Source organism: Heterodontus francisci, chromosome 31 (assembly GCF_036365525.1).
Source record: "Heterodontus francisci isolate sHetFra1 chromosome 31, sHetFra1.hap1, whole genome shotgun sequence".
NCBI classification, from domain to species: Eukaryota; Metazoa; Chordata; class Chondrichthyes; order Heterodontiformes; family Heterodontidae; genus Heterodontus; species Heterodontus francisci.
In genome coordinates, this window is record NC_090401.1 from 8132948 (window position 1) to 8145625 (window position 12678).

At 48.2% G+C, this 12678-nt stretch overlaps 1 protein-coding gene across 8 annotated transcripts in view; it reads left to right on the top strand.

Annotated features, from left to right (window-relative positions):
• LOC137347065 (myb-related transcription factor, partner of profilin-like) overlaps positions 1-12678 on the top strand; it is a 108045-nt gene that overhangs the window by 31928 nt on the left and 63439 nt on the right. For all 8 annotated transcript variants that reach the window (XR_010968853.1, XR_010968855.1, XR_010968854.1 and 5 more), the window contains exons 4-5: positions 2710-2875; positions 3001-3129. Coding sequence is in view for 5 of the 8 variants with exons in the window: in XM_068011082.1 (XP_067867183.1) it covers positions 2710-2875; positions 3001-3129 (295 nt within the window). In the remaining 3 variants the exon portion in view is untranslated. The remainder of the gene's footprint in view (positions 1-2709; positions 2876-3000; positions 3130-12678) is intronic.

Consider the following 12678-nt stretch of genomic DNA (forward strand, 5'->3'; position numbering starts at 1 on the left):
GTATGGGATTGAAGGTGATTTAGAGCTTTGGATCAGAAATTGGCTAGCTGAAAGAAGACAGAGGGTGGTGGTTGATGGCAAATGTTCATCCTGGAGTTTAGTTACTAGTGGTGTACCGCAACGATCTGTTGTGGGGCCACTGCTGTTTGTCATTTTTATAAATGAGCTGGATGAGGGTGTAGAAGGGTGAGTTAGTAAATTTGCGGATGACACGAAGGTCGGTGGAGTTGTGGATAGTGCCGAAGGATGTTGTAGGTTACAGAGGGACATAGATAGGCTGCAGAGCTGGGCTGAGAGATGGCAAATGGAGTTTAATGCGGAAAAGTGCGAGGTGATTCACTTTGGAAGGAGTAACAGGAATGCAGAGTACTGGGCTAATGGGAAGATTCTTGGTAGTGTAGATGAGCAGAGAGATCTTGGTGTCCAGGTACATAAATCCCTGAAAGTTGCCACCCAGGTTAATAGGGCTGTTAAGAAGGCATATGGTGTGTTAGCTTTTATTAGTAGGGGGATCGAGTTTCGGAGCCACGAGGTCATGCTGCAGCTGTACAAAACTCTGGTGCGGCCGCACCTGGAGTATTGCGTGCAGTTCTGGTCACCGCATTATTGGAAGGATGTGGAAGCTTTGGAAAGGGTGCAGAGGAGATTTACTAGGATGTTGCCTGGTATGGAGGGAAGGTCTTACGAGGAAAGGCTGAGGGACTTGAGGTTGTTTTCGTTAGAGAGAAGGAGGAGGAGAGGTGACTTAATAGAGACATATAAGATAATCAGAGGGTTAGATAGGGTGGATAGTGAGAGTCTATTTCCCCGGATGGTGATGACAAACACGAGGGGACATAGCTTTAAGTTGAGGGGTGATAGATATAGGACAGATGTTAGAGGTAGTTTCTTTACTCAGAGAGTAGTAGGGACGTGGAACGCCCTGCCTGCAACAGTAGTGGACTCGCCAACTTTAAGGGCATTTAAGTGGTCATTGGATAGACATATGGATGAAAATGGAATAGTGTAGGTCAGATGGTTTCACAGGTCGGCGCAACATCGAGGGCCGAAGGGCCTGTACTGCGCTGTAATGTTCTATGTTCTATAAATTGAAGGCTTTTCTGAGACAGTAGAAAGCCATATGCAGAGGGATGTTCTGCTCTCTGCACTTTTCCTAAAGTTGGCATGCTGTGACGATCATATTGGTTATTTCTCTGGCTGGTCTCAAAGGGACTCTGGAGAACCTCCTCTCCAGTTGGCGAGAGGTGATGAAGAAATAGTCTAGCTAGGACTTTGTCAGCAGTTGAGAGCAATGCCCTATAGTTGCTATAGTTAAACTTGTCTCCTTTCTTGAAGATTGTGATCATCATGGTGTCTCTAAGGTCACTTGGAGTTTCTTCATTTTACCAGAGCTTCACAAATAGGGCATATATCCGAGAGACCAGAATGTCTCCTCTGTGTTTCAGTACTTCTGCAGGGACATTGTCAGGACCAGAAGCTTTGTTGTTTTTCAGGAGTTATCACTTGGTCGAGCGTTAGATCATCGTCTAGCTTACTTCTGGTTGTATGTTGTAGGAAGTTCTCCATCAACTGCATGTCCACTGCAGAGTTCTGATTGAGTAGTTCTACAAAGTGCTTTTTCCAGCAGATATTGATACCTCCTGTGTCTTTGAGGAGAATCCTTCCATCTTTGAATTTTACAGTATTGGTCAGGGTGTTGAGGGTCCATAGATCTCTTTGGTTGCCTTGAAAAAGGTGCACGTGTCATGTGTATGTATCAGTGAGGAATTGAATTTCTTCAGCCTTCTCAGTGTTCATCAAATTGCAGGGTCTCTTTTGCTGTCTGATGGGTGAGCTTCTTTTCTGTGGAGTTTGGATTCTGTTGCCAGGTTTGGAATGCTGTCCATTTACAATCAATGGGTTTGCATATTTCTGTACCACTCTCATCAAACCCAGTCTTGGTGTCTTTTAGTGCTGTGTGTGAAGATTTCATGGCATGTATGAGTGATGATAAATCACCGATTGCTAGTCATCTTGGACATTGCTTGATGGGGTGACCATCTGTTCCTGTAGTTTGATTTGATTTATTCTTGAAGTTCCTTGAGCTTGATGGCATTTAACAGGCTAGAAACCTCAAACTTCCTCCATACTTTCTGCAGCTGTCGGTTCCTTTTGGAAGCCACCTCAAACCCCAGTACCGAGCGAATGAGTCAGTGGTCTGTCCAGCATTCATCGGCTATAACCATAGCACATGTAGTATGCACATTTTATTTGATCCTTTGCCCCTTTCACTTGCTTAAAACTTATTGCATTTATAACTTTTCTAGTTCTGATGAAAGGTCATCAACCTGAAACATTAACTCTGTTTTTCTCTCCAGACGCTGTCTGAGTATTTCCAGCATTTTCTGTTTTTATTTGATTTCTATCATCCACAGTATTTTGCTTTTGTAACACACTGGACGCTTTCCTTTGGCCACTATTATGTATATCACCCTCTAAAATGTAACAACCGCAGCCACTCCTTCACATGGCACTGTGGTTAAGGTGGAAAGGTGGGCACTAACTTGGGATCTCACAATATGTGTAGCCAGGTCCCTGACTGTAATTCCTTGTATGTAGAACCTTAAACATTTTCCTAAGTTTTAACTACCAGATCGAGAACTTCAGCTATTTGATTGGAAGAAATCTCTCAAATGCCAACCAAAACCTAATGACCCATTCTTTTTACAGGAGAAACTTATGCACAATGCCCGTGAGAGGCAGGAGTGCAGGGGGGGCATTCCCAACATTAAGGAGCTCACCCCCTATGAGGAACAGGCAGTGGAGCTGCTGGGCAGGCAGTGTGGTCTCGCCGTGGTGGCAGATGGTGAAATTGGTGTAACAGTGCAGACTACAGGTTAGTGCCAGTACATCTGGACAGACAGTATAGCATCCCAGTGCTCCGGCCGCTAACCACAAGCTGACTCCCTAATTCCTGGGGGCTATGTTCATAGATTCTTAGCTTTTATTCTTTTCCTGCAGAGCCATCACAACAATGGGGGCCGGAGGATGATGAAGATGATGATGATGATGAAGAGGAGGAGGAGAAACTATGCTTCCTTATTGATTATGATGATGATGAGGAAGAGGATGATGAGAACAAGCCAGATCGTGAGTCCCTGCAGCTTGATCCAGCTCCGTGTTCCTCTGTCCCAACCCCCTCAGTCTCACCCCCTGCATCCCTGGCTTTCTCACTCCCACGCTCCAGCTCAGATATGGTCACGCGGGCACAGTTGGACAGCGTTAGCGAGGAAGTGGCACTGGGTGATTCCCAAGGCATGAGGGAGCCAGAGGAGTGGGGAATGGGTGAGGATGTGCCACTTTCTCAGCGGAGGCTGAGAAGAAGGATGCCCCTGGCTTCAGAGCCATGGGACTCTGATTTCATGGGTACTCGCGCAAAGAGAAGGGTGTTCAGTGAGCATCATACGTACGTGCAGGCTCTGCGCTCAGTCTTCGAAGATGTGCAGCATCTGACAGCTGTGACTTTGGAGTCTACGGCCCTCATTTGCAGCAGTATCAAGGAAGCTTTCACTTCACTGCAGACATCAATGGAACATGTGGCAGCTTCATTGGAATCTGCAGCACACCCCCACCTCAAAAATGCCCAGGAGCCAGTCCATGCCCCCACCCCCACAGAAGTGCAAAGTGCTGCCCTGGCAGTAATAGGGGAGAGATTAGACAGCACCCTACGTGTTGGCTTTCAGACTCTGGGGTCTGGGATACAAGCTGCCGTGACTCAGGGCTTTCAGGATCTGATATCTGCCATTAGACCAACCATACCACTGGTCAATGGGAGTACAAATACAGGGCCCAGTGCAATGGCGAAGCCTGAGGGTAACCTGCCTGGAGTAGCTGGCTCTCAGGACAGCAACACATGGCAGGCCTCTGGCCTACCCTCTCACAGCACCAGGCCAGCGGAATTTAGGAGGCGATACCAGACTACCCAGGCAGAGGCTCAAGAGATGCAGCCAGCGGCGGCTCCCTGCCAGGAGCAAACTGCCCTAGGAGGAGGGCCACCTCAGTCTCATGAACCTTTTGTAGCACTGGAGCAACCAATCACATCTTGTGATACTCAGGTTGCACCTAGGAGAAACAATAGAATAGGAGACAGAAAGGCACGTTTAGCTACTCCAGGAAAGCACTACGTGAAAAGAAAGTAGGATGGTTTGTGTTTGCTTATGGGTTGGTTGTAATAAAGGAAAATGTGCACTTACTTTATGCTCAGTTATTCAATCAGATGAATAAGACTTGGATGGTCCTGTAGAGCCAACAAAGTATGATGTGATGATCTAGGATGGGTACTGGAGTGAAGGATTTATCACTTGTTTGAAGATGGGGAGGAGGAGTTCTTGGAGTTGTGGCAAAGTTGCTGTCCTAAGATGAGAAGACTTCAGTGCTTAGCTTTGTGCAGTCACTGAGGGGTCTTGTAGCCACAGTCAGCCTGATAGTCTCTTCCGTGTAACTCTGCCTCCAGGATAACTAGACCCTGCTCCACAAGCATGTACCTGTCCATGTCCAGGCCTTTTATTTAGATTGCTATGTTGTGCAGGGCACAGCAAGCTATAACTATGTGGGGCACATGATCTGGAGCATACGGCAGAGCCCTGCCTCTTTAAGACCCAGATGGTCCTCTGAATGACCCTTCTGGTAAAGGTGCATGCCTTGTTGTGTTGCCCCTCATCTGTTCTCTCAACTCTTAGTGAGTTGCAAGGACTAAACGTTCCTCACAAATTATCGTTACTGATGAACAAGAATTCCGAAGAATGAATTCATCATGGCAACTTCATGCAAATCTCCCATGGAGAATTTATTGCATGCTGTCATACATAATTTGAGCATTCAGGGAGTGAAAGCTCTTTCTGTTGATGAAATTGAGTTGGTGCGGGAAGGTGGAGGTCAGTGGCGGGGGTGGGGGTACTGCTGTTGACCAAGGGAGTTTGCAAAGCCACATTCTTACCAAATTGGGTGATATTACACTTATCCCCTGTGGTTGCCTGAAATGATCTAGTAAGACAACTCAAAAGTTCAGTGTGGTCATCACTTTCACAGCTGCAGACAGAGCTGTCTGGGCTGGAGATCTTGGCCACAAATATTCATGCAGTAGCTGGCTTGGTTCTTCTACTGCCTGCTTGTTGAAGGGCACTCTTCTCACACAGTGACCCTCTCTAAAGTCTGCATAAACTTGTGTAGCCTGTAAATTATTTAAGCGGAGGGTAATATATTGCTCAGAAGCTGTCTCAGTCTCCTTTCCTCCATCCTGTCCTGCTCCTATTCGACCATTATAATGGAAAACAAAGGAATTTTCAAACCTGGTTTTTAGTGGATCACTGGGGACAAAATCCAATGCTATCTGTGGAGAAACAAACAAAACAGAGTACTCCAGAAACCTGTTGACAAAGTTTCTGGACCTCTTCAGGCTCAAAGGTTCCTCATTTCCACCAGTCTCAGCTTGGAGCAGGTGAACTTTCAGAACCTCGTTCTGTGTGAGCCTCAGTACATTGGAAGCAAAACTTCCAGAAATCTGCTGCACCAAGCCTTCTGCCTAAATACAAATAAATTTTAATAAACTTAAATGGGGCTAGGTGGGTGGAATGTGGAGAGGACCAGCACATGATCAGGAACTTGGCTGCATTGATTTTGAGATGGAAAACCAGCAGAACTGGCTTCTGCCCCAATCTGCAGAATAGTGCATTCAGTTCTCCTGATATTACACCCCAGAAATGGCAAGAAATTTCAGAACCCTTAAGTTTAGTGAGATTCCATTTAATTCCTGCCTTTTCTCTAATGCTCTTTTAGCTGGTCTGCTTGAGCTGAATTTTATGGAGCCGGCGGGGGTCCCAATGCCAGAACTAAAAGGCGAGGGGACCCCACCTCGGCCCTTTGGAGACACCCCCCACTCCGGCTGTATTTCACGGCACTCAGGCAATTATCTGTTGGAGTCCTTGTCCCATTAAGGGCAGGGATCATGCCCCCAAGAGCTGCTGGCCAATCAGAGGGCTGGTAGCTCAGTAGTATCAGTAGCACTATTAATTGGCCACTTAAGGGCCTACAGTTGGCCTCTGGGCTGGATGGCCATCTTCAGCCTTTCCCACCCCTAATAAAATTGCATGGTGAAGGGAACACAATCGGCACTCCACCACCACACCAGCCCCCCCCACCAACCCAGCCTTCCTTCGCTATTTTATGGGCCTCCTGCCTCCCATCCCATATCCTAGGGGCCCATAATAATCCAGCCTTTGTTTCCATTTTCCATAAATTACCGCACGTTCAGTAGACTGTGCCCTGTTTCTGATCCACACACACTCCCATCACCTTACCCTTTCCCAGATCCACTGCCTCGCTAACCCTTAGTGAAACAGTCATAGGATTCTCATTTATGCTCCTAAATCCCGTCATGGTCTCCACATTCTACCTACCTGATCTCTCAGTCATACATTCATGACCTCCCTCACCCAACCTGCCATTAAGTGCCCACTGTTCCAGTCTCTACATCCTTGCCCTCTGGAATTGCCTCCCTAGATCCTCCTGTCTCACCACCTCCCTGCTCTCAAAAGCTGCCACAAAGCACATTTTCAGACTGTACCTTAATTATTTCCCAAGAAAATTTCAGATTTTTTTTTTGCAAGGTCAAATGTTTTGGTCCCTGTCACCAGGCCCTCTTTTTTTTTGTTCCGCTCCGAGTTGCTGTCTTTTTGGCAATTTTTAAAGTGCAACAGAAAGATTTTTGTGAGCTGTTCGGGTCCAAGAATTGTCACACCAAAGAAAGAAAACGGCCCAAAGGTGGACAGTATGAGATGGACTGTCACATACCCACTCTGAAATTTACCTTGATTAAATTTAGCACAGCCTATTCTCAGAAGATTACATGGGTTGGATAGAATTGATTGTAGGTGGTCTCTCTGGAGAAGTGCGTTCCAATGGCTGGCCAGCCCTTTTTGGTTAGGTGTTTCCTTTTAGTGCATTGGCTATTCTTTTGCCCATTTATTTGACAGGTCTGATATCTTGATTGATTAATCTTAACTGCACTGCTCCTTTGACATGTATGTAAATGTTATCAGCTATTTTCATAATATTACTGGGAATTATTGTTACAGTTTAAGCTCTTTGCCAACACCTTTATTTGTATTGTTTACACCCTTGGTGTCATATCCAACCCCGAAATGAACATTCTACCCCACCTCTCTGTAACTAAACCACCTACTTCAACTTCCATAAAATTGCCTATCACTATCAATGCCTCAGTCCTGAGGCAATGCTGCTGAAACCCTCACCCATGCCTTTGTTGTCTCCAGACTCGACGATTCCAATGTTTTCCTGGCCAGCCACCCTTTCTTCACCCTTTGCAAACTTCACTTCATCCAAAACTCTGACTGTTTCCTACCAAGTCCTTTCCCCCTTCACCACTCCTTGATGACCTACATTTGCTCCCATTCCCCGAATTACTCAAACTTCAAATTCTCATCTTTGGGCTTAAATCCCATCATGGCTTTGCCTTTCCCTATCTCAGTAATTTCTGCCAGTTCTGTAACCTCCTTCCCCACACTTACCATCCCCTTGCCTCACCTCATTATTGGATGTTGTTAAATCAGCCAACCAGACCCAATATATTAGAATTCCTTCTGTATAAACCCACTTTATTGGCCAAGCTTACAATCAACCTTACTGTTGTCTCCATTTTTGTCATGGCATCCATTTTTGTCCAATTTACACCCCAGCGAAATGATGTTCTGAGATAATTTACTACATTGAAGGTAGTGTAGCAGTGAAAATTTATGTTTTTTTAATTCATTCATGGTGGAATTCAAATCCACGTCCCCGGAGCATTAGCCTGGGCTATGGGGATTACTAGTCCAGTGACATTACCACTATGCCACCGCCTCCCTGTTGTCCATTTCTGAACACCTTCTTCCTGTCACCAAGGCAGTGTCATTGGCATTCACCTCTTCTACTGCTTGGTAGTCACCGTAATGCCCTTTAAAACTTAACAAGCTTCCCCAGAGTCAGTGTGACACTCCCCACTCACCGCCTCGCGGTCAATGTGATCCTGCCCACTCACTGCCCCAGGATCAATGTGGTACTCCATACTCACTGCCCTAGGGCCAGTGTGATACTCCCCACTCACTGCCCCAGGGTCAGTGTGAAACTCCCCATTCACTGCCCCAGGCTCAGTGTGATACTCCCCACTCACTGCCCCAGGGTCAGTGTGAAACTCCCCATTCACTGCCCCAGGATCAATGTGATTCTCCCCGCTCACTGCCCCAGGGTCAATGTGCTACTCCCCACTCACTACCCTGTAGTCAGTGTGATACTCTTCACTCACTGCCCACAGGCCCAAGGTCTGCTATACTCTATTCTCCATAAACTCGAGGTCATTCAAAACTCTGCTTCCTATCTCCTAACTCGCGCCAAGTTCCATTTCCCCATCACCACTGTGCTCGCTGATCAACATTGGCTCCTGGTCAAGGAATTGTAAAGGTTCATGTTTAAGCAGGGTCGATTGCAACTAATATGGTGAATGTGTTGAGTTTAATTGGAGTATAAGTCAGGATCTAATGCACTAGTTATACAGCACAGTGGCGCAGTGGTTAGCACCGCAGCCTCACAGCTCCAGCGACCCGGGTTCAATTCTGGGTACTCCCTGTGTAGAGTTTGCAAGTTCTCCATGTGTCTGCGTGGGTTTCCTCCAGGTGCTCTGGTTTCCTCCCACAGCCAAAGACTTGCAGGTTGATAGGTAAATTGGCCATTAGCAATTGCCCCTAGTATAGGTAGGTGGTAGGGAAATATAGGGACAGGTGGGGATGTGGTAGGAATATGGAATTAGTGTAGGATTAGTATAAATGGGTGGTTGATGGTCGGCACAGACTCGGTGGGCCGAAGGGCCTGTTTCAGTGCTGTATCACTAAACTAAACTAAACAAAAAACATTCGACCGTGACAAATAGCGAGTATTGGACCTGATCAGACTGGACGGCTGGCATGTGCAAACAGCGCTTCTCTTTCTCCTCTTTCACTTCTCAGTGCCTTGCTTCTTCCCAAACTACCCAAGAGTTTTCGGCTAAATTCATCATGGATCCACCCTTGGAAGTTTCTCTCCACCGCCTATTGTAACTGGAGTGTTTACAAATTTTATCCTTTATACTGTTTTTCGGGGGTAAACCTGGGGTTCATTATTGACAAGGCCTCATTGTCCTGTAGAGGGTTCCCTTTAATACAAGGTGCCCAATAGCATGTTGAGTTCTTTGTCCAAACCATGGAGAAAAGCCCATCCTTATCATGCCCTTACAGTATATTAAGGATTGTTTCCCCATGAGAGTTGAACAATTCCCCTGAGACATACCAGCCTTCAAACTTACTGTCAACATTCCCAATGTTGGTGTCTATTTGTTCACGGTTGTTTATGCTTAGAGCTGCTCATAAGCCAGACGGCCAGTCTGGCTGCTCTACTCCCTTATCAAACTATTGTACCAAAGCATGATTCCCTATGTTCACAAAGACAGCTATTCTATTGTCACATACTAGTTAACTTACATATTTTAGCAAACCGTTTTGTTGAACAAGACAAATTTAACACAGTTTTATAATGTGTTTTTTTTTAGACGTGTACCCAGTTGCTTTTCCACTATTGCAGAAGCATCATCTGGGCACGTCCCTTTCCTGTATTATTGGTTCCCCTGCACTGGGACAACTGTCATAACTCAAAATATTCAATACACCTTGTTTCTAGTGAATTGGAACTTAAGCGATTTCTAGTAAAACGAAACTTACAGCATCAATCTAATCCGCTACCTTATTCCAAGATAAATATCATCTATATATATTCTACACATATTCCATATTTCTTACACAGCCTCAACTTACAAACTCTCATTCTTGTTTTCAGGTCCCAGTATAACCTCGCCCCCTTCCCTCTCTCTCTAATCTCCTCCAGCCCCACAATCCGCTGAGCTCAGAGCTGCACCCTTCTAATTCTAGCTTCATGAGCATCCCCAATGTGAAATGCTCCACGATTACGGCTGTTCCTTCAGTTGCCTAGGCCCTAAGCTCTGCAATTCCTGCCCTAAACCTCTCTGACTCTTGACCTCTTTTTCCTCCTTTAAGGTGCTCCTTGGGACCGCTCTTTGGCCATCTGCCCTAATATTGTCTTATGTGGCTCGGTATCAAATTTTGTCAGAAATGCCCCTGTGGAGAGCTTTGGTTTTATCATGTTCTTGTTGGTCCTCACTGCGAGAGAGTTAGTGTGATATTCCCCGCTCACTTCCCCAGGATAAGTGTGATACTCACGACTCACTTGCCCGGGGTCAGTGTGATACTGCCGACACACTGGCCCAGGGTCAGTGTGATACTCCCCATTCACTGGCCCGGGGTCAGTGTGATACTCCCCATTCACTGGCCCGGGGTCAGTGTGATACTCCCCACTCACTGGCCCGGGGTCAGTGTGATACTCCCCATTCACTGGCCCGGGGTCAGTGTGATACTCCCCACTCACTGGCCCGGGGTCAATGTGATACCCCCAAATCACTTGCCCGGGGTCAGTGTGATACTCCCCACTCACTGGCCCGGGGTCAGTGTGATACTCCCCATTCACTGGCCCGGGGTCAGTGTGATACTCCCCACTCACTGGCCCGGGGTCAATGTGATACCCCCAAATCACTTGCCCGGGGTCAGTGTGATACTCCCCACTCACTGGCCCGGGGTCAATGTGATACTCCCCACTCACTGGCCCGGGGTCAATGTGATACCCCCAAATCACTGGCCCGGGGTCAATGTGATACCCCCAAATCACTGGCCTGGGGTCAGTATGATACTCCCCACTCACTGGCCCGGGGTCAGTGTGATACTCCCCACTCACTAGCCCGGGGTCAATGTGATACCTCCAAATCACTGGCCTGGGGTCAGTGTGATACTCCCCACTCAATTGCCCGGGGTCAGTGTGATACTCCCCACTCACTTGCCCGGGGTCAGTGTGATACTCCCCACTCACTGGCCCGGGGTCAGTGTGATACTCCCCACTCACTGGCCCGGGGTCAATGTGATACCCCCAAATCACTGGCCTGGGGTCAGTGTGATACTCCCCACTCACTGGCCCGGGGTCAGTGTGATACTCCCCACTCACTGGCCCGGGGTCAATGTGATACCCCCAAATCATTGGCCTGGGGTCAGTGTGATACCTCCAAATCATTGGCCTGGGGTCAGTGTGATACTCCCCACTCACTTGCCCGGGGTCAGTGTGATACTCCCCACTCACTGGCCCGGGGTCAGTGTGATACTCCCCACTCACTGGCCCGGGGTCAATGTGATACCTCCAAATCACTGGCCTGGGGTCAGTGTGATACTCCCCACTCACTTGCCCGGGGTCAGTGTGATACTCCCCATTCACTGGCCCGGGGTCAGTGTGATACTCCCCATTCACTGGCCCGGGGTCAGTGTGATACACCCCACTCACTTGCCCGGGGTCAGTGTGATACTCCCCACTCACTGGCCCGGGGTCAGTGTGATACTCCCCACTCACTGGCCCGGGGTCAATGTGATACCTCCAAATCACTGGCCTGGGGTCAGTGTGATACTCCCCACTCACTTGCCCGGGGTCAGTGTGATACTCCCCATTCACTGGCCCGGGGTCAGTGTGATACTCCCCATTCACTGGCCCGGGGTCAGTGTGATACACCCCACTCACTGGCCCGGGGTCAGTGTGATACACCCCACTCACTGGCCCGGGGTCAGTGTGATACACCCCACTCACTGGCCCGGGGTCAGTGTGATACTCCCCATTCACTGGCCCGGGGTCAGTGTGATACCCCCAAATCACTGGCCTGGGGTCAGTGTGATACTCCCCACTCACTGGCCCGGGGTCAGTGTGATACACCCCACTCACTGGCCCGGGGTCAATGTGATATTCCCAACTCACTGGCCCGGGGTCAGTGTGATACACCCCACTCACTGGCCCGGGGTCAATGTGATACTCTCCACTCACTGGCCCGGGGTCAGTGTGATACTCTCCACTCACTGGCCCGGGGTCAGTGTGATACTCCCCACTCACTGGCCCGGGGTCAGTGTGATACTCCCCATTCACTGGCCCGGGGTCAATGTGATATTCCCAACTCACTGGCCCGGGGTCAGTGTGATACTCCCCACTCACTGGCCCAAGCCAAGGTCAATGTGATACTCCCCACTCACTGGCCCAAGGTCAGTGTGATACTCCCCACTCACTGGCCTGGGGTCATGGAAGCATAGAAAATAGGAGCAGGAGTCGGCCATTCAGCCCTTCGAGCCTGCTCCGCCATTCATTATGATCATGGCTGATCATCCAACTCAGTAACCTGTTCCTGCTTTCCCCCCATATCCTTTGATCCCTTTCGCCCCAAGAGCTATATCTAACTCCTTCTTGAAAACATACAATGTTTTGGCCTCAACTGCTTTCTGTGATTGCGAATTCCACAGGCTCACCACTCGCTGGGTGAAGAAATTTTTCCTCATCTCAGTCTTGAAAGGTTTACCCCGTATCCTTAGACTATGACCCCTGGTTCTGGACTCCCCTACCATCGGGAATATCCTTGTCAAGTCCTGTTAGAATTTTCTAGGTTTCTATGAAATCCCCCCTCACTCTTCTGAACTCCAGCGAATATAATCCTAACCGACTCAATCTCTCCTCATACGTCAGTCC